Below are 21815 nucleotides of genomic sequence, written 5' to 3'. Positions count from 1 at the left end.
TCTGAAACTGAAAGCAAACCCTAACAACAGGATCTATGTGTACGACGGACAGACACCCTGGGAACTATTCTTGCTTGCATGTGATGCATACGCCAGTCGTGGTTCTGTATCGGAGAATACCGCTGATGACATTGCGAGGGCATTGGAGCTCATGATCGAGAATGGAGCAGATATGACTTGCACTGTCGAAGTGGATAAGAACACTAAAGTTGGTGTGGTCGAGGTTATCGACAAATTCAATTTTCTGGAGGCCCAGATTGAAATACTGGGGGATCTAATGAGCAGGAGGAATGGAAGCGGCTCTTGGTTGTCATGGGTTTATAAATGGGCTTTTCGCATGTAGATGATATAGGCTATGGTGGTTTCCAACATCGGGTTTTGGTGCCAGGATTTTTCAATGTGTTTTTCGTTACTATGGCCGATGGCCTATTTTGAAAGCGCCACTGATGACTGATGACAAGGGGGCGTCTAGGTGGCAGTCAGTCATAAGCAAGGAGTCTCGATCATCATATCCGAGCTGCAGTAGTTGCATTGCAGCATATGTCTTGCCGTGGCCCGTATATGCACCTACTGCGATTCCTCCAAGCATATGCTGCCAAGCGTGTGTAACCTAACCATCCAATCATTACCCTACTAACTATTCCTTGTGGCTGATAACCGGGAGCCTGATTGAGGCCTGACAACTTCATGTTTCATAATAGTTGCGTGATTTTCCACGGTCGTTTCCCCTCATCATCCATCTCTTCCATATTATACGCCACGAAAAACCTAGGAATATGGCCAAGAAACCATTACCCAAGAATCAGAAGTGCCGACTGTGTCCCACTGTCGTTAAAGACTCTACTGATCTTGCCAAACACTGCTTGGAAACCGGGCACCAAGCAGATCAATGTTGCCGAGAATGCATCAGGTGGTTTGGCAGTAACGAGTCTCTGGCGCAGCACCGGGCAGCTAAACAACACCCATCTCAAAGCCTACAGCCCGTGTCTGTATACGCGAGCCCTTTCCCTGATCTCGGGACGTACACCTTCAAAGACAGAGGGTACAAACGGTTACAGCCACCCGATATGAATGCCATCTACGAGTCACTCCTCCAGGCTAGTCACTCACAAGAGCGCCTCAGAAGAGAAGGGTATATTCTACCGGATAGCCTCAACAAGGGTGGTCGCGGCCAAGATATACAAGTCAGTGTCTTGGATAAATGCCTTCCCACCCCTCCCCGCCAGCCCTTCGTTTCGGGCCGGAAGGCCGTTGTTCTCGATTGTGGGATGGCTGGCGTGGAAGGCGGAAGAAGTGAGATCGTCACAATCTGTGCCGTCGATCTCTTCACCGGCCAAGTATTGGTGAATTCAACCGTCAAGCCACGGGAGCCTATACGAGACTGGCGCAGTCAATTCCACGGCGTGACTCCTCCGGTCATGGCTATTGCTGTCGCTAGTAGGCTGGCTCTCGACGGCTGGCAAGCTGCCCGAGCAGAGCTCTGGAAGCATATAAACGCGGACACTGTGCTCGTCGGACACTGCCTTCAAAATGATCTCAAGGCTCTGAGAATTATGCACGACAGGATTTTTGACACCTCCATCGCGTCTGCCGAGGCTACCTTGGTGGGAAAGCATGCACGCCGCAGATGGGGACTTCGAGTGCTTTGCAAGGAATTGCTGCAATTGCAGATTCGCCAAGGGCATGGGACTTATCGTTCAATGGAAGATGCCATGGCTACACGAGAGCTGGCTCTGTGGTGTCTCTGCCATCCAGATGAGTTAGTCCAGTGGGGTAAAGGGGCGCAGAAGAAGTTGTCTTCTGAAAGTGGGAGAAATAGAAAGAAACGGAAATCTAGACCACCTCGCAGGGCAGAGAGCCATGATGGCGAAGAGTGTCTACGTTGGGAGGACGTGGTGGATTGGGAAACGTGGCCCAAGTCGCCTCCTGACTCGGATTGATAGCGAACCAGACAAGAATAGTCGTTAGCTTACGTTTGCCATCGACTCTGGCTTATATCGCAATGTCATTCGGAACCATAGATTGTAGAGGAGAAAAACTGTTCGTTCCGTAAGGCGACCTTCTTGTTCGCCCACGGTCAGCCCGCAGGTACTCGTTCACTGCGCCTCCACATGCCCAGGCGCTCTCATGCAGTATGCCTTGCGGGCAGCTAGTACGCAGCCTGATACCTTTTCAAGCCTACTCAGCCTTAAAAAGCCCAGGTCAATCAGACTCCCAGAAAACTCGAGGCTTTTCTCCCAAAACATCCACCTACCGACGCTACGCAATGGACCCTCTGAGCTTGACCGCGTCCATCGTCGCTGTCCTACAACTGTCAAACAAGGCAACACACGATTTATTTAGTGCTAAAGGAGCCACGAAACACCAAAGGAGGCTTCACGAAGAAATCCGAGGCTGTGAGGGCATGCTCCTTCGTCTATTGGACATCCTGGAGCACGAGCGATTGGACCCAGCGCGGACATCAACTATCTCGCTTCTCGAGGGACCGCATAGTCCTTTCAAGAGGCTGGAGACGCTATTTGGATCAATCAGGGTAAAGCTGGCCCCGAAACAGGGCCTGGCTAGAGTGACATCGTCCTTGGCCTGGCCCTTCAACGAGAAGGACATCAGCGACTTGATTTCCGCGATACAACGCGAGGAATCGCTCTTACATCTGATGCTGGATAATGATAGTCGGTATGCTTCTTGAGAATTCGTTTTGGGGGATAAAAATGAGCTAACTCTGGGTCAAGAGATCTGCTGAAGGGTTTCATACAAACAGCCCAGGACAACCACAATCGCTTGACTGAGCTCATGCAAAGTCTCAAAGATGAATCAGATAAGCAAAATGATCAGCTCGAGGAGCTCAGCACGGCACTTGAGTCGCTTCATACCAGTCAACAAAGTGTCTCACATAGCGTGGACAAGCTCGGCGAGGCTCAGGCGGCAGATTAACGACTCAAGATTCTCGATTGGATCACACCCATGCGCTTCATATCTGATCAACAACATCATCTTGACCGACTTCAGCCTGGCACAGGCCAGTGGGTCTTGGTCTCCTCCCAGTTCCAAGCTTGGACACGCGGAGACTTTCAGACTCTCTACTGTCCCGGTATTCCCGGAGCAGGAAAGACGATACTTGCGTCGCTTGTTATAGATCATCTTCAAATTTAGTATTAGTCTGAAGATGTGGGAGTCTTCTATGCTTTCTGCAACTTTAGCCGCCGAGAGGAGCAGACACCAAAGAACCTGCTCGCCGCACTGTTGAGACAGACGGTTCACGGTAAAGCTCAGATCGATGGACACATCAAGAGCCTGTACGAACTTCGGCACTACGGAGAATCGCCACTCTCCCGTGAAACAATAACTCAGGAACTAGAGTTGCATCTCATCTTATTCCAGAGTCTTTATTGTTGTCGATGCAGTTGATGAGCTCGACACTTCTCGAGACGGCTTCCTCACATCACTGACCGCCCTTTCAGCAAAGCTTGCGGGGAAGATGAGTCTTTTCATAACCTCTCGAATAATTTCGAAGATTGCTGAATGCCTCCAAGGCAGTGTCCAGCTGGAGATACAGGCATCCGAGGTGGACATCAGCACCTTCACGCAGGGGCAGATGTCTCGGCTACCAGCCTTTGTTCGACGGAGACCTGACCTTCAAAGTGAAATCTCAGAGACTATTAGAAGAGCTTCACAAGGAATGTAGGTCGATAATTTCTTCCGTCTCCTCCATGCTGTCTATCTAACGCTGAAAAGGTTTCTTCTTGCCGAGTTGCACGTTGCGTCCCTTGTGGGAAGCGTCTCCCCAAAAGCCCTTCGTGCAGCCCTGAAACGACTACCAAACGGCTATGATCAGGCATATAAAGACGTCATGTGGCGGATAGACCACAAAAAAACAGAATCCCAGCGGGATTTGGCGTATCAGGTCCTGGAATGGCTGACGCGTGCCAAGCGTGCCCTTACATCTTGGGAGTTGCGGCACGCGCTTGCAGTGGAGCTGGACAGCGAGGAGGGCCATCTCGACCAAGACAACCTCCCAGAAGAAGATGAACTTGTCTCTGCTTGCGCAGGGTTGGTCATCGTGGACAAAGCGAGCGGCATCATACGGCTTGTCCACTACACTGCCCAGGATTTCTTCGAGAAGACTCAAGAGCAATTTTTCCCAGGGGATGAAGGGGGAATCACAAGTATATGCCTCAAGTACCTCTCTTTTGATGGGCTGAGGGGGTCTTGTATCTCAGATGAAGAATACGAGAGCCGCTTGACGGGAAACCCTTTCTACAGCTACGCAGCGCGGCATTGGGGACAACATGCTCGCCGTGCTGACATGTCAAAAGTCCTTGATAGTATCACCCATCTTCTTAGAGAGCCGACCCGAGTCGATGCCATGATCCAGGCGCGATTCTCTGGAAGTCCAGGACCAGTCTTCGAGACACCTTACCCAGGGTACAGCCAGCTTTTCCCACGACAGGTGTGTGGTCTACACTTGGCTGCCTACTTCGGTCTTGAGGAGGCAGTCAGGCATTCACTCGTTTCTCAAGATTCAGATCTTTGTGAGGGCACTGGTATGAGAGTCCTATCGTGGGCGGCCGCGAATGGCCATATAGGCGTTATCCGAATTCTGCTGGAACACAACACGGTCGAAGCCGCAATTGACAAGGCTGACGAATACGGCTATACACCTCTTCATGTAGCCGCACGCAACGGGCATACGACAACTGTCGAATTCCTCCTTGAGAAAGGGGCAAACCCCCAGGCAGCGGATCGCCATGGTCGAACGCCACTGTCCTGGGCCGCTGGGGAGGGCCATCCCGGGGTTGTGAGTGCTCTTTTGGCGCAGGATTTGCACGGGGATGTCGATATGGTTGATGAGAAGGGCCGATCACCACTATTGTTAGGAGCCCAAAGAGGTTACCATACCGTCGTCTTGCTCCTGCTAGAGGCGGGAGCCGCAACTGACAAGATGGATAACTTTGGTCGAACACCGCTATCATGGGCAGTAAGATACCCCCAAGTGGTGGAAATTTTGCCCCAGGCAAAGGCCGACATGGATGCTGTTGATATACATCACCGCTCTCCCCTGTCGTACGCAGCCGCTAGGGCATATGAGATGACGGTCAGCTTGCTCCTCGAACGTGGAGCCAATGCCAACACGACCGACACCGAGGGTAAGACGCCTCTACTTTGGGCCAGGACAAAGGGGAATGAGGGGATTGTCAGCTTGCTCCTTCAACATGGATGTCGGACGTACATGGTCGAGAATCAGGGACTCGCCACCACTCCAGAACATATTGTGGGAACAAATGGCAAACACGAGATTTTGGACCCCCGTAAGTGGAAATCGACCCTTTTAGAGGATTTGGATACACTGACGGTTAAAGGATATCGAGTTGTACCCGAGAACTACTTTCAACCCGGCGAAGTAGGTAGTGGACCTGAAAGTGACGACGTCATTTTCTAATCAGACTGCAGGTGTTTAAAATATTGTGTCCTGAGCCGGCAGTAACAGCCACGGGTACATCTACTATCACAGACGGAAGAAGTTTTCACAATGAGCATGGACAGATTTGGATTCATATTCGACGACTCATAGTCATTGAGACCGTGTTAGGCCAATCTATCTGCATGTATGTTATCTCAATCTGAATAGCAAGCGTCTTGGTATTTTGCTGACCTCAGCAGTCCAATAAGTACCTATGGCAGAAAGGCATGCACCAAGCAGGGAGTCAAGCCAAACAACCATGGGATTGTGTGTGAGATTGGACACAGACCTACCCTGTTATCAAATGAACCGGAACTTGGCTTTGCGCCTGTCCAGGTGCAGATTCATGAAACTGGGGAGAGGATTGTGAGGGGAAGCCGGGTGAATTACTCAAAACCGACCGTGGTTGAACACGACGTCAAAGCTTTGTTTATGGGGCGCGTTATACCGGAAGACGTGGCTATCGTGAGGGATGCTGTGGATCAGTACTGGTTGAACAAGAACAGGAGAAGAAGTAGAAGAAGAGGATAGAAGAGAAAGCATCATCTATGTAAAAAGTAGACTGCAAAATAGCAGCATTAGAACGAGGCTAGGAGGTTTTTCTATAAAACATATTGCGTTTTAAGAGTTATTGTTATTATTCTACTATTATTAGCTATTGAAATTTTATGACTTCTTAGTATATTACTATATTTAATATAATTATTTAATTAAGCATAATTTATATTCGGGGAGAATCTATGGTATGTCTCAAGCTGTTAGTTGTATCTCAGCATCGGGTACCTAGGTAGGCTTTATCCGTATTTCTTACAGGAAATGATACTCCTGTTCAAAGCCATTAGATTCCTAGGTCTCTTAAAGTTTAGCAGTCAATTTAGGGAGTGTGACTGGGAGCTATTGTTCCCTTCATCTCTACGCCCATTATATATGTTAATCGCCTTGACCAACTTACCATCCTAGTCTTCAGCGCCCTGTTGAGAGTTCCCAAATCATTGAAAAGCCCGGCCATTACTCTTACCACGACTTGCACCAGTCAGGGAATTATCATACGGAGAAGGGAGCGGAGGAACTCACAGGCGCCGCGACTGTATCCAAAAAGGAACAGCTCATCCTGAGAGGGACAGCATGCTTTGGCACAATGCTAGACAAGAAACAGGTAATTCCTGAACTGCTAAGTTGGGGACTGGGATATCCTACCTCGTAGACTTCCGCGATCAATTCCTCATACCCATCGCCTGACCTTCCCTGCCAGTATCTTTTCCACTTGGGCTGTCTTGCACCTAGGCCCTTGTAGTATCCCTTTTTCTATAATTCACTTGAGCGTTAGAGATGAAAGAAGCCGCCCTGACTTTGAAATACCTGTTCCCACTCCTGCCCATCTTTGCCTGTGGCCCGGCCTTCCTTGACTGCTAGGTACACGCGAAAGATGTTTGAGGGGTTCTTCTCAAAGCAGCCTACTGCCATATTAGTGCGGACTAGACCAAAGGGCACAGAGATGGCGGAATGCTACCTTCTGGGCCATCCTCGACCATCCAGGTTCCGTCAACGCAATAAACAAATCGGCGCGGAATGTGCCTCTTGTTGCAATCTACACATCTCGGACGCTCACCACTGAGTCGGTCAGTCGGGCGGGGTTCCTCGAGGCTGAGATGTTCGATCTTCTGGCTCAGTTAACCCATCGAGGGCCGGGCTCCAACTATAACAAAGAACACATTTTTAACACAGCATAGCATCATTTCCCAATGCTAACACAGTGGCCTGGCTGAGATGTTCGAGACCAGTGATGGTTTCACCATCGATCTCGGTGGCATACTCCGAGAGAGATATTGTATCCATGGAGAGCTTCGAGGGGAAGAGGACGAATGCACAGTTAAGAAGCTTACTTGCCAGTGTCAAAAAAGCCTCAAGCCAGGCTGCGGGAGTAGAAAAAGAAGAAAAAATGCCATCAGGCTCTCAGCTGAAAACAAAGCCAAGCCGTCCTCTTATTCGTTGGTTATGCGCCCACCTCTCAGGCCAACTTGTGCAGCCTGATTCCATTGACGATCTTCAGGTGTCCAGTGGCCGCCCAACATGTTTTGAAAGGTAAGAGGGTTCAAAAGAATGGATTGTAGTGCGTTGGGATCTAAACAAAGCTGGAAAGGCTTCAGATAAGGGATCACTTGAGTAAATTTGTAGTTATGGAATCAATGTCTTGCATGGGCGCTTCATATTTCCACAGGGTGAGGACCTTAGCTCGTGCCTTGAATACAACTGTGTGCTTACAGTTATTCTTAGTAAAACATCCATCATCGATTAAAGTTCCAATTGTTCGGCTACGGCTCCACGGCTTCACGGCTTCTATACTGGCGTGGGCATCTTGTCTCTGTTAGGCAGTTTCTTGCGGGCGACGCACCAAGAGCGGGGTTTGCGGCGGAAGTCAGTGACACAGCACCCTTCCAGGGAAATGCTGCACCCTGCCGGCCCGGTCCGTCCTGATATCAGGAGTGATGGGCAATGACAACAAGTGCGGGGTTATCAGGGTGTTTATCAGTCAATGTACGATCTGCCAAGAACGCTCAAGGTATAAAGCAAGTTCTGTGGCCACAGGGGCTTGATTAAATCCTTCTCCTGTAATCTTGTTTTTTGAAGGATCGACCGTATCACTTTTGCTTGTTTTTTCATTTACATCTCCATCTTACACACGATCAAAGAACACACTATCATTTTTGCCTCAGAACACTACTTCTGCGCGCTAGAAAAAATGACTTGGGAAACGATAGCCAAGGACAAGAAGCGCCGTATTGATGAGTCAATTCCGGCGGAATGGCGCATCAAGATACCCGCGTACGATGGCTCGATGCTAAATTTCCCTAAAGACAGCGGCATCATGACCCTGGAAGAACTCGTCATTACCGAATCTTCCGCAACTGAACTGGTCAACAAGATGGCAGCGGGAGAGCTGACATCTGTCGCCGTCACGACTGCGTTCTGCAAGAGAGCTGCACTCGCTCAACAACTGGTTGGTCTGAGAGCCTGTCGGGCATTGAAACACGGTGCTGAATACATATCAGGTTAACTGCGCGCACGAGTTCTTCCCGGAGATGGCCCTCAAGAGAGCCAGTGAGCTGGATGAATACTTTGCCAAGAACAAGAAGACCGTGGGGCCTCTCCACGGGTTGCCCATCTCATTAAAGGATCAACTCAGAATCAAGGTAATTTTCAGTTCGAATATTCTTGATCGTGTCTCTAATGACGCCAGGGCCTTGAAACCACCATGGGCTACACAGCTTGGGTGGGCAAGTATGATGAGGAAGATTCGGTTCTGACTAGCCTTCTACGCAAAGCTGGAGCCGTCTTCTACATCAAGACCAGTGTCCCTCAGAGTCTTATGGTATGCGAGACTATCAACAATATCATCGGGCGAACCTTGAACCCCCGAAACAAGAACTGGTCTTGTGGAGGCAGCTCCGGAGGAGAGGGAGCTTTGGTTGGGTTCCGTGGAAGTCTCATCGGCGTTGGCACTGATATCGGTATATTTCACCTCTTCACTCTTGCAGTATATGTGCTGATAGTCCAAGGTGGCTCCATTCGGGTCCCATCTGCGTTCAACTTTCTCTACGGCCTGAGACCCAGTCACGGGCGTCTGCCCTACGCAAAGATGGCCAACAGCATGGAAGGACAGGAAACCGTTCATTCCGTTTGCGGACCCCTTACGCACTCGGTGGAGGACATGAGACTCTTCGTGACTTCTGTGCTAGCGGAACAACCCTGGGAGTTTGACTCCAAGGTGATCCCGATGCCATGGCGGCAGGCCGAAGAAGATGCCATCAAGACCAAGATTTCATCCAAGGGCTTGACTTTGGGCTTCTACAACTGCGATGGAGTGGTGAGTTCATTTGTCTCGGCGGATGACACATTCAGCTAATGAATTAGGTCCTCCCTCACCCTCCCATCCTTCGCGGTGTGCAGACAGTTGTCGACAAACTGAAGGAAGAGGGCCACACGGTTGTTCCCTGGGAACCATACAAGCACGCGTATGCTGTCGATCTCGTCAACAAGATCTACGCCTCAGATGGCGGAACTGTAGGAACCCCCGATCGACCCTGATACTTGTCTAACTTGATCTTTAGGACGTGTTCGAGACGCTAAAGGCTTCTGGCGAACCCGACATCCCTAATTTTGCCGATTTGATAAACCCGTCTCTCCCCAAGCTGGACATGAACGAGCTCTGGAGCGCAAACCTCAAGAAGTGGGATTACCAGCGCGAATACTTAGCTGCCATTCGAGCCCTGGAAGAGAAGCTTGGCAAGCAGCTGGATGCAATCATAGCGCCCATCACACCCACCGCAACGATCCGGCACAACCAGTTCAAGTACTACGGGTATGCGAGTGTGATTAACCTCCTCGACTTCACGAGTGTTGTTGTGCCAGTTACTTTTGCCGATAAGGCCGTCGACGTCAAGAATGAGTCCTTCAGCCCCCTAACGGATGTTGACAGCACGGTTCAGGCAGAGTGTGAGTTTCCCTTTGAAAGGTCGAGGGCTCTGCTAATCTTGATCTGAACAGACGATCCAGAGGCTTATCATGGCGCACCTGTTGGCGTGCAAATTATTGGACGAAGGCTGACGGAGGAACGTATCATGGCGATAGCTGAGGAAATTGGTAAATTGCTTGGGAATGAAACCTCATAGTAATGGCCTTAGATGAAGGGATTTCCATCATGTGCTAGATGGCTGCTGGATGGAGCGAGCTCGGGGAGGACACGTGACAGGGAAGCTAGCAGCGGTGGTTTCGGCGATGGAGGCGAGCGGAGGCATCTTCATTTCTAGCAACAACATCCTCCATTCAATCAGCCAAACTTGGATTCAATTGTCCTCAAATATATGCCTCCACTCCTTTACACATAGTGTATCGCATCCGCAACTGCCATGCACGCGCCTCCCCGCAAATCGAGGCATGGTTGTCTCCGGTGCAAGGCCAAGAAGGTATGGAGACCCAAGAACGGCCAGGGATCACCATCTGACTCGATATCTATTACCAGATCAAGTGTGACGAGAAGAAGCCAGGCTGTTCACGCTGCCAAGAAAAAGACTTGCCATGTCCCGGATACTCGCTCAACGTTCGTTGGTCACAGAAGCATCAATTCCAACTCTGCCAACCACGACCACGCTCTCGGAGACCAGAAGCTCCACCAGCATCCCTTTTGAACAGTACCGCACTTGATGAATCTAGTCAAACTAGAACTAGTGTTCCTCATACTATTTCAAGCGAGATCCTTCAAGTACCGGCTCAGAATTCTTCGGCCGTGGGAAATGTCGAACTTGGCAATCCCTTTCCAACACTCCCACAATGGACACTGCCAGAAGACACCACCTCTCTTCAACAACCCGCATCGCCTTCACCTGACCTCTGTAGTGCATCCGACCTTTTCCCTTCCGGCCTCGACCTCGCCTACATGGGCGATCTCTTGCCATTTGAGACCCATTACGGGGTGCTTGATCTCTTGCGAGAGGACGCCCGTATCGGCAACCAAGACCTCCTTGATCAATGCTTTGACCTTGATATTGGAGACTTGGTCAACCAAACGCTCAGCTCTGCTGTGCAGGGTTCCCAAACTGCGCCAGATAACACAGCCAATACCTCTGGTCAGCACCCACCACCTCGTCTGGCTGAGTTGTTACATCTACCTTCGGCACTCACAGACTACTTCTTTAAAGAAGTAATCAAGCTGTACTGTACTTGGGACAATAGCTTCAACTCACTACGCATCATGATTGGAAGGATGTGGCAATCTTCCGGGGCGCTTTATCACACAATGCAGAGCATGGCAGCCATCTGCCTATCAGAGAGCTTTCCTCATCTTGCCTCTACAGCATCCGGAGAACGCTCTTGTGCTTTGGAATACCTGCAACAAAACTCAACATCCCCTTCATGCAAGGAGGAGCACGCTCTGGCCACCTTCTTATTCGGCCACAGCTCGAGCTGGTTTGACCCGCACGACCTGGCAGCCGACAAGCTCCAAGAGGCCGAAACAATTATCTCATTGTGGTCCTTGCCGGATAGCGAGTTCAGCTGGTCATTCTTAGAGGAGGCATTGGATTTTTGGAAGATGCTTCTTGCCTTTACCACAAAGACGGCCGATGGAAAAGACTCAGGCCGGCAGACATGCGTCAGTCCTTCTCGACTGACTGACCGCACTTTTCCCCACGCTTGGAATGGAATCTCTCGTGAGATAGTCCAACTGATGGCCGATGTAGGGCGCTTGGTTTTCAGTGTGCGGACAAGCTTGCCAAACGTCCTCTTCACTAGTGAGCATCATATCGACTTCTTTCGAGACACCTTGGAGAAGGCTGGTCGCCTGGAGCAGCAACTCCTCGCTTTTGTTGCGGCAGAGGCTTCGCGCATTGTGGACCCTGGCGACCCCAACACCCCACCGACGCATTTCCAGCACATGGATGAAGCTTTTCGATACACGGGCCTTTTACAACTATACCGCGTCTTCCCGGAGTTGCTTGCGCGGCGTTACAGGCCCTGGAACAAAGACGAGATCCTTCTACCGCTAGAGGCTTCAAAAATCCCCACCAGGCGCGAAAGAAGCGCGTGGTTGACTTCTTTGGCCACCCACGTCGTCCAGATCCTGCAAGAGATTCCTTTCGAGTCTCTTACGAGATGCATCCAACCCTTCGTCATGATTGCAGTGTCAGGCGAACTCCGGTACAACGATCAAATCCCTGGTTCCGGACCGATACTCGATGCGTCGATAGAGACAGCTCGCGCTCGAAATTTTGTCAAATCGCGGTTGGCAGCTTACACACACGTCCTTCCTCTTCGCAAGGTTCAGCAGCATTACCAACTTGTCAAGGATATCTGGACTGCCATCGACAACGGAGATGAGGATGTCTACTGGGTGAACGTAGCTTCACAGAAGAATCTCAGTCCTCTGATGGCGTAAATTCAGGCATTTAATCAATCTCTCTTTGCAAGTACACGTACATACCTCGTTGTTCGATGTGGCTCTTCCGGTCGACTCCCGGCGCTGGACTTACCGGATTAGGCAAGAAAATGCGAACTCGGCCGAGAGGAATTCCAGTCGGCTCCTGCATCTCTTGTCAAAGCCGCTCGCCGATAGGGTGAATTATGATGTTTCCAAACCATACAAAGAGACTCAGGTTTTTTGCTTAGGTCGCAAGGTGCCAAGAAAGACCGAGGTAAAGTGACCGGAGCGCAGCATTTCGCCCTGGACGCTCTAGGGTATCCGAGCCCCGGCTCAACATCAGCACAGCCCCTGGTGGCTAAAGAACCTACTGGTTCAAACCCGGGAGGGGGCTTCCCAAGAGCATGCATTTCCTCGATGGTAAGCATTCTGGAGTGATTGAATGAGGCTTGCAGACTCTCGGATCAATATGTCGTGTACTATTGCGGCAAAGTGACTGGCGTGTTCTTATTTACACTCCGAGACGTCAAGACAGGTGGGGTTTCTGCACGAGGATAAACCTAGATTTTATCCCTGTCTCACAGGAGCCACTTCTCATAGGGCTGTGATGGCTTTGTCGGCAGCCTAACCACAAAAACCGTCTTCCCGCTGGAGCTTATTTCCAATTGTGATACTCTAAACAAGATTTAGATCCTTTGACTGTTACCGAAGTTCCTTCTCGTATGCGATGTCACCGAATCCTTCACTGTGGAGTCATCTTGGCAGGCGTGCTTAACTTCCCATTGGCCACCTCGGACTCTAATTATCCTTTTCGACCTCGCACTTTAAACTGGAAAATTAGCCGTCATGATTGGCTCGGCAGCTCAACTGGACCCCGAGCTCCGTCTCCGTCCCATATATACCCCTGGGTCTCGGCAGGGTCTCACAGGTTCGTTCGGACTCAACCGACACTTCAACGCCATGGCGCGAAAAGGCAGCCGCAAGGTCCGCACTGGATGCTTGACCTGCAAGTAAGTGACCTCTGTGCATTCCATGACTGGAGGAGGTCGCTAACCACCGATCGTTTCTAGAATACGCAAGGTCAAGTGTGACGAAGCCAAGCCATTTTGTCAGCGGTGTGAAAAGACTGGTCGAAAGTGTGATGGGTATTTGCAGCCATGGACCCCTAATTTGGACGACTCTCGACGGAAGTCTGATAGGTACATACTACCGTGGACCCCTGATCCCGCCGACTCTCGATCCCTTTACCAATACGGCGCAACCGAGGTCGAAGTGAGAGCCCTGCAGTTTTTCTGCGAAGTCGCAGGGCCATCACTTTCTGGGCCTATTGAGCCCTCATTTTGGACTAAGGTTGTCATGCAGATCTGCTGTTCTCAACCGGCTGTTAAACACTCCGTTATTGCAATCAGCTCCTTTTACGAAGAAGTAGAAGCTGAGGTCCAGTCCGGGAAGAAACCACAACACACCGTCGCGCTAAAGCACTACAACACGGCAATACAAGAGCTGAAGAAGATGGATAACCAACCCTTGGTATTGTTGGTGTGTCTTCTTTTCGTCTGTATGGAACTCCTCCAATCGAACCAGGGATTGGCTGTCCAGCACTGCAACCACGGCCTTGCCATATTAAAGCAGTGCATATCTGAAACCTGGGTGACGGAACACCTGGCACCCATGTTTCGACGACTATGCGCAGTCCCACTGTTCTTTGGTGGGGATTTCGCCAACTTCCCAGACCTGAATGTTCTGGAATATTCAATACCGGTAGAAGCAGAGTTCTCGAGCTTTTCAGATGCTCAAGGTATGATTGACGATATTTTCAACCGTACGGTACGGCTCGTTCGATGGGGCGAGGAGTACTGTGTCGGTGATTTGAGGCATAAGGAAGTGAATCCTCGCCTCCTCGAAGAACAAAAAAGAACCGAGGCGCTTCTGGCTCAATGGCAGACCCTGTTCAACAAGTGGGAACGCAAGGTGACGCCATCAGCCGTGACGGATATTCAGAGAAGTTTCCTCGTCATGCGTCACCAGACTTGTCAGATCTGGGCTCGAATGGCCTTTTGTCCCGAGGAGTCGGGCTACGACAAACACGTGGACAACTTCAAACGTATAGTTGAAGAGTCTGCACGTATTGAAACGAATCACAAACGCTCGCTGGTATTTTGCTTCGAAATGGCCTTCACACCGATGCTCTTCTCCATTGTTATGAAGTGTCGGGATTTGACCACACGTTTAGAAGCCTTACGGTTGATCAAGGTTCATGGAGTGCCAAAGGAGAGCCTTTGGGAGAGCCAGATAATGCATGCCATTGGACGACGGCTAATCGAAATCGAGCATGGTGCGATATTGGATGACCAGGGACAACTATCACCAATGCCGGTCGCATGTCCTGGCCTGCCACCAGAAGAACGAAGGATACATCGGCTCATATCGGAGCCTTCAGAAAGTGCTCAAGCTGGGGTATACGGGGGAAAGATACGAGGGACGAGGGTCAAGTTCTTTATGCGGACGCTTGAAGGCAAGGTCTTTCACCATTCGGAGCTGCTTGCAACGGATGAAGCACCCGCATCTTATAGAGCCGCTAGCTCAAAGAGCCCTGAATCCTGAGCCCGAGACAACACGTCACTTGGGAACCTCAAGCTATTTTCAGAACCTCGGACCAATTCCATCCCGGTAGTCTTGATCTTTAGAAGCACTTTTGCTCCCCATGTGTCCAGTCCTAGAAAGGGAAATAGATTTTAGCGTGCATGAGCTTCGATTTTCTGGCTCAGTTAACCCATCGAGGGCCGGGCTTCAACTATAATAAAGAACACATTGTGCTTGAGTTTCGTCTCCGAGTTTGATGGTACATGCTGCGAGTCATCAGTCAAGGTATTGGCTCGGATTTCGCCTGCAAAGCCAACTGTCCTCCCAACTGTGTAACCTAAGGCGAGGCAAAGCCGTGATATGATGTAATGTAGGACAAGATGAGCCTGGTTGAAACGACGGTTGTGTCACTGGACTAAGCTTTTTCTCGGCTTTTACTGTGGCTCATTCTATCACCAAGTGATACAGAATTCCACGATCCTATTCTCATCTTTTTCTTGCATCCACTCAGCTACGATATGAGGCTCTGCTGTGCAACGAATCAGATCCAGCCCCTCGTGACCTCGTACGACCAGCTGCTATTACAAAATGTCCTGTTTTGAGGGACTAATTTCACCTTTGAAAGTTGACCAACACATTTCTTAGTTCTTATCCTCCAGGTTTCAAAGGCCCTCCATCGTCGACCATTTCAAGCAACCCAGGAAAGTGAAATGACCAGGGATCACGGAAGTCTCAAACCACCGGCATATCATCCAACACCACAGCTCGATGATGCAGGGTACGAATCGTCGGACTCCAATGTCCAGAGGGAGAACCCCGGTCACGTTGAAGACCGACGATGCAAGACATTGTCAGAAGAAGGCTGGGCCTTGGAGATTCTCTCCAGCTTCGCCAGTCTAATCCTGCTAGGAGGCATCATTTCCATCTTCTGCTATATGAAAGATAAACCACTCTCCGATTGGCGGTTTCCAATCTCACTCAACGCGACAATCTCCATCCTCACGACTGCTTGCGGCGCGGCGATAATGCATGGTGTCAGTACCTCTATTAGCCAGCTCAAATGGCTACACTTTGCAAGCGGCCATCGGAAGCTATTTAGCCTCGAATCCTTTGACGAGGCCAGCCGAGGGCCCTATGGTTCAATCAAATTCCTTTTCACCATTCGATGGAATCTCGCCACTATTGGCGCCTTGGTCACCATCTTTCGGCTTGGGCTCGCACCTCTCGCTCAACAAGTCGTTAGCCTTGAACCACGCGACGTTGTCACACCGGACGGCGGTGCAACTTTTGGATACGCGCATGCATATGATCGGAACGAGAGTTACGTCAACGCTGGCAAGTTACCGCAGTCCCTTTATAGTAGACGAACGTTGCTAACATGTTCAAGCTCTGCCGCCGGACCCTTTGATGCAATCCGCCATTCTTAGGGGCCTCTACAACTTCAACAGTCAGCCCAAGTTTACTTGTGGCGGGTCTTGCCGCTGGAATGGATCCTACATCTCACTTGGCTTCAAGAGCGCATGCACAAATGTTACGGCTTGGACATTGAAACAACAACGCTGCGAAGGACCCCCTGTATTCGGACCTCGATCATGCAACTTGACAACTCCAGCAGGCATAGGCCTTTCAACATGGTTCGTACCGACAGAAGGGCACACTACGTTTCAGATCAACACCACGACTGAAATTACGGTGATGAGGCCAATCTCGGCTACAGTGACATGGAGGTTGCCAAGATGGCCGTCTATCGAGCAACCGCAGAAGTGCCCCAACACTCGTTCAACAGCTTCGACGTGAACATAACCGACTGCACTCTCCGGCCCGCCGCATACGAGTACTCAAATGCTCAGGCAAATGGAAGCAGCTTCTCATTCGAGAGCATCCGTCAAGTCGATCTTATTGACGGGGACCATGGTGAATGTGCAGGGGGTGGTGGGGACCTTTTTGGTTGTTGGACATGGCAGGTGATGTCCAAGGGATCAAAGATGGAGAACTCGCCAACACTGAGCTTCTCAGTGCTTGATATGAAGGCGTTGGGCCTATTCTTCCTCTCAGCGACGTTCAAATCACAGTGGATTGAGGGATATGGCGATAATCCAAACCCTGGTTTAAGTACTGTACTTGGAGGAGACGTGGACCTTTCTCAGGCCTTTCAAGAGATGGCCATGAGCATGACTGATTACATACGCAACGGACCCAACGGGATTCCAGCCATAGGAGACAGGATAGAGAGCAGGATCTTTGTCTCGATTCGATGGCATTGGCTGGCTGGGCCGGTCGCTATAGAGCTCGCTGGTCTGATCCTGACTGTCTTGACCATTGTCGGCAATAGGCGCAACGTCCCGTTATGGAAGTCATCAGCGCTTGCACTCCTAGCCTGTCAGCACGATGAGGAGGATAGTCTGATACGGGCCAAGGTCAGGGACATGCAAGAGATCATAAAAGTGGCGGAGAGCTCCAAGGTCCGGCTAGAATAAGGTGTCAGAGTCAAAGCTAGTATGGAATGATTTCCCCAACGAGTATGGAATTACTTCCTAGTTGGTATATGCCCCCTTTTATAGTTAATCTGGATTTGATTTCCTAGTAAACCCAGTATGGAATTACGTTCCCCATTTCCGAGCTCAAGTCAGTCAACTTGTCTTTAGACCAGGCTTGAATAAAGAGAGTTTCTGGCTAAAAACTTCGATTCTTGGGACTTTCGAGGTCTATGTTCAATGTGAAAGGAGTTTTAGAAGGCTAAATAGTTTCTACAAGGAGCTAAGGGGTAAAAACAATCCTGAGCGCGGGCTCCGCGGTCTGCGCGGACTAGCTAAAGGCACGTGGGGACTACCATCTCCATCAGCTCAAGCAGTTGTCACAGCAATATCATGCTCGCCAGGTCAAAAACAGATAAGTCCCGGTCTGCCCGGAGCTATTACCTACGTAGGGCCGACTCAGGTCGTAATATCATACCGTATGGAATCTAACCCCTAACCGGGGCTGTAGGCCCACGGACTCGACCAGACAACCCGCCCCGAGGTATTCCCCCTACACCGGGATGGATGCCAATCCAGTGTCGTGTTTGCACTCCAAGGTCGCATGTATAGTGCTAGGCGGTAACTGTCTGCACCCCAGTGGAGCTAACCCATGCGCCGGCATGATATTGTCCAGGGGACGATCCATATCAGGATGTATACGAAAAGTGAGCATATTATAAATAACCTGCTCAAACCCCGTATTTTTCTGCATAGTCCTTGACCTGAGTTCCATCCCTTTGGTCTTTCGACATTCACCAGCCGATGCGCGGTCTCTAGAATCTGACCATGTCTCCTCCCAAGATCCCTTATCTCGCTTTATCTGCTCTTTTGAACGCTGCTCTGATATATGCTGCGCCCGATCCATGCGTGCCAGACACCTTCACCTTCCCCGATATCCTGGGCACAAAACACATATTGACTACAGCGTCAAAGGTGGAAGGTTACACTGGCTTTTCGAAATGGAAACCGGAATCAACCGAGATTGGCCCTGAAGGCGTCAGTTTCTGCAATGTCACAGTCACGTACTCTCATCCAGGCGACCAGGATGTCATTCATACCCATGTATGGCTGCCCCTTTCTGGCTACAACAACCGCTTCGTCGGCGTTGGAGGCGGAGGCTGGATTACCGGAGAAATTGGCGACGACGCCATGTCGGCTCTCACATACAAGGGCTACGCAACAGCGGCTACCGAAGGTGGCTATACACATGACCCCTTCTCGACTGCAGATGCTTGGCTGATGCCAAACCCCGGAAACGTCAACCAGACACTTCTCACCAACTTTGCCAACCGTGCCGTGCACGAGGCGGCTATCATCGGCAAGCATATTGCTAAAGACTACTATCAGGAGTCTCCCGCCTTTTCATACTGGTCTGGGTGCTCCACCGGTGGTCGTCAGGGCATCACCAGCGCTCTGTTACACCCCGACGATTTCGATGGCATCTTGGCCAGTTGCCCAGGTGTCGAGTTCCCATCACTGTTGCTGGCTTTGTACTGGCCGCAATTCGTCATGAATCAGCTAGGAGCATACCCAGATGCTTGCCAATTCGAGGCCTTGAGGGCCGCTGCCATTGAGGAATGCGACAAGTTGGATGGAGTGAAGGATGGCATCATCTCTCGAGATGATCTCTGCAAGTTCGACCCAGGCAGTGTTGTCGGCAAAGAATTTGAATCTCAAGGGGCCAAGTGCAAGGTTTCAAAGGAGGCGGCCGAAGTATTGAAGGCCATGTTTGAAGGACCCAAGGATGCAGAGGGACAGAGTCTTTTTGCTGGATCAACACCAGGCACCGCGGCGGTTGGCATGATGGCACTCGCCAATACCCTCTGCCAAGATGGAAAATGCACCGATGGAATCCCATTTACGATTGCGACTGACTGGATCCGACTGCTTGTCAAGAAGGACCCGTCCTTTGACTCCAAGACCCTCTCGTCTGAGCAGTTCTCGCAGCTGTTTCACGACAGTAAGCGCGATTACGACGGCATGTTTGGCGCCGGTGACCGAGATTTCCAGCGGTTCCGTAAGGCCAACAAGAAGATGATTACATGGCACGGAACCAGCGACGAAGCTATTACCATCAATGCCATGAGGCGATTCTATGACGGCGTGACTGCCCTGGACAAGAGCCGAGGTGTCGACACGGCTTCTTACTACCGTTTCTTTGAGGTTCCTGGAGGAACCCACTGTTCGGCGCCAGCGGGAGTCGCGCACCCTCTGCATGCTCTCGATTCCCTGCGACGTTGGGTGGAGGATGGAGTTGCACCCGAGACCCTTGAAACCACGCTCATCGGCCAGGATAACGAGGGAGGCAAGGAGCAGAACCCTCTTTGCCCTTACCCACTTACGGGGTCTAAGAAGGCCGGCAAGTTTACTTGTGTTAAACGCAAGAACCAGGTTGGTAGGGATGAGTTATAATTGGGTTTGAAGCTAAAGTTGAAAGAGCAGGTCTAGATAGTTGCGAGAGCGTTGGCGGGTATGGTCACATCCAATTTCGCATATAGATGCTCTATGGGAGATCCCCCTACTCTCACGGGGCAGTCAGGTGCGACAATAGGATTGTTACTTTTCATTTGCTCTAGCAAGAAGCATTTATTTGCTATTCTAAGACCAATAAAAGCCACTCGACAACTCAGAAGCAACCACTAATAGTTCTCGTCCACTCAGACAAGCTCAACATAGAACCAGTGATGTCCAATTTAGGCTCACTAATACCTGGTCTTGATCAAGGGTAGCCGACCCTGAACACTCTTCTCTTTGCTTGAAGCAGTAGCCAGCATGGCCACCCGTGAACGCCCATCATCCGGTGCCTTGGATCCGCATGGGCAGGGCTCAGCAGGAGCTGGCTCACCGCCAGAAATCGTGACGCCGTTGACACACATCATGATGGCATCAGCAAACTGACCACCGTATATGATGTTCTGCTCCTTCCCGTCGACAATGTCGAAGACGGTTAGTTGCTTCCCTTCTTTGTCGCCTGTACCAATGGTGCCCTTGGGAACCTCGATGTGCAGTCGCAGGCCCATGTGCTTGCGGATATCGCCTCTCACCCAAGTAAAGGTCCCAGTCGGAACGGGCTTGAGCTCCCCTGACCCGTCCTCAAGCTTGAATTTCTTGGATTCGAACGAGTACATGTAGATGCCCACGGGGTTCGCAATCGAAACTCTATTGCCGTCGCGAGCAAGCCCGTTGATGGAGACTCCGATCTATAGACAGTCAACTTCAAAGTCTCCAAGGAAGATGTGGTTACTGACCTGAGGGTCTGAGTGTCTCTGGGGTTGGCCATACTTGGAACAGTTGCAGAGCTTGGTTTGATCGGTGATGTCGTTTCCATCTGAGTCTTTGCGAAGGACAGTCGCCTGGGCTGCGATATCAACCTCAGCTCCCAGGGTGTTGTTGGCTTGCGCGAGATGCATGATGCAGCCTGGGTTGGTGGTCTCGAAGCCTTCGCCAGGGTCCCCAGGGACTTTAAGATTCTTGATGCCATTCCATTGGTTGTAGGGGTTGTAGTTGCCCTTGCTGTCCAGCATGTCCTTGAGGTTGATCTTGTCAGCGTACTCTGGGTTGCATGCTTTATAAATTGACAGCAGCTTGTCTTGGTCATGTTTGGCCAGGAAATCCCAGTACTAGAAGAGGATGTATGTTAGTCTTTGAGGCTGCATTGGATGGTGGCCATATTACCTCAGGGCCTTCGCAAGTAAACGTCACAGAAGTGATATCACCATCTTCGTTCTTCTTCACGGTCCATTCAAGGTACTCGTCGTGGAGATCACGGTTGGCATCTGCGTCCTTCCATCGGTCCACTTGATCCTGCCACTTAATCTCGACCTATAGCTATACATTAGTCTCGTAACCTGTCTTGCGGGTTGAGATAAGTACCAATCGTGGGAAGCCAGACCAGGTGATGGCTGTTGGCTTCTGGCTGACATTGAATGGAGTGAGCCGACCGTTGAAGAATTGAGTCAGCGGTGTACGGTTGAAAACAGCGCCCTCCTTGCCTGCTTGCAGCGGCTGGAAAACACCGTCCTCGTCCGTATAACCAGCGTTGATCTCCTGGTTTATCCAAAACGAGATGGTGTCGGACCACTCTTGTTTTTGTTTGTCCGTGAGCTTGTCATCTTGGACGGGAAACCCGGGAGGGTCAAAGGAGGCAATGGTTTCAGAGGTGAAGTTTTCAGACATGGTGAGAGAGACGGTGATACACTTGAAGATGGAAAAGATGCTCGGGGATTTGTTTGGGGAGTTTTCAATTTCATATGAGGTCGGCTGGGCGCTTTATATGTCTAATGCTGGGAGTTTGCTTCTACTTCTCCGTCACTTGAAGGACACGGTAGCCCTAAACCTGTAC

General features: G+C 50.7%; 6 protein-coding genes across 6 annotated transcripts; 5 read left to right on the top strand and 1 right to left on the bottom strand.

Moving 5' to 3' along the window:
- Positions 1-2266: 2266 nt before the first annotated feature.
- NCS57_01002700 (AAA domain-containing protein) lies at positions 2267-5440 on the top strand (the record flags this gene model as incomplete). Its single annotated transcript, XM_053059785.1, has 7 exons — positions 2267-2676; positions 2733-2861; positions 2944-3091; positions 3160-3296; positions 3382-3681; positions 3736-5309; positions 5361-5440. 7 exons carry the CDS (start codon positions 2267-2269, stop codon positions 5438-5440), a joined length of 2778 nt encoding a protein of 925 aa, XP_052910179.1.
- Positions 5441-8201: 2761 nt separating this feature from the next.
- NCS57_01002600 (Amidase) lies at positions 8202-12392 on the top strand (the record flags this gene model as incomplete). Its single annotated transcript, XM_053059784.1, has 8 exons — positions 8202-8459; positions 8512-8652; positions 8700-8970; positions 9019-9326; positions 9374-9523; positions 9571-9955; positions 10007-10102; positions 10804-12392. The coding sequence occupies 8 exons, from the start codon at positions 8202-8204 to the stop codon at positions 12390-12392; spliced, it is 3198 nt and encodes a 1065-aa protein (XP_052910178.1).
- Positions 12393-13220: 828 nt separating this feature from the next.
- Positions 13221-14978, top strand: NCS57_01002500 (Zn(2)-C6 fungal-type domain-containing protein; the record flags this gene model as incomplete). Its single annotated transcript, XM_053059783.1, has 2 exons — positions 13221-13384; positions 13445-14978. The coding sequence occupies 2 exons, from the start codon at positions 13221-13223 to the stop codon at positions 14976-14978; spliced, it is 1698 nt and encodes a 565-aa protein (XP_052910177.1).
- A 1715-nt stretch (positions 14979-16693) lies between these two features.
- Positions 16694-17434, top strand: NCS57_01002400 (uncharacterized protein; the record flags this gene model as incomplete). The annotated part of the gene is made up of 1 exon (XM_053059782.1): positions 16694-17434. One exon carries the CDS (start codon positions 16694-16696, stop codon positions 17432-17434), a length of 741 nt encoding a protein of 246 aa, XP_052910176.1.
- Positions 17435-18259: 825 nt separating this feature from the next.
- Positions 18260-19885, top strand: NCS57_01002300 (Carboxylic ester hydrolase; the record flags this gene model as incomplete). The annotated part of the gene is made up of 1 exon (XM_053059781.1): positions 18260-19885. The coding sequence occupies one exon, from the start codon at positions 18260-18262 to the stop codon at positions 19883-19885; it is 1626 nt and encodes a 541-aa protein (XP_052910175.1).
- Positions 19886-20175: 290 nt separating this feature from the next.
- Positions 20176-21649, bottom strand: NCS57_01002200 (uncharacterized protein; the record flags this gene model as incomplete). The annotated part of the gene is made up of 4 exons (XM_053059780.1): positions 20176-20673; positions 20722-21093; positions 21149-21295; positions 21347-21649. The coding sequence occupies 4 exons, from the start codon at positions 21647-21649 to the stop codon at positions 20176-20178; spliced, it is 1320 nt and encodes a 439-aa protein (XP_052910174.1).
- Positions 21650-21815: the final 166 nt, after the last annotated feature.

This window comes from Fusarium keratoplasticum, chromosome 8 (assembly GCF_025433545.1).
Source record: "Fusarium keratoplasticum isolate Fu6.1 chromosome 8, whole genome shotgun sequence".
Lineage (NCBI taxonomy): Eukaryota > Fungi > Ascomycota > Sordariomycetes > Hypocreales > Nectriaceae > Fusarium > Fusarium keratoplasticum.
The sequence above is the reverse complement of the archived record's forward strand: the minus strand, read 5'-3'. Positions and strand labels throughout refer to the sequence as shown.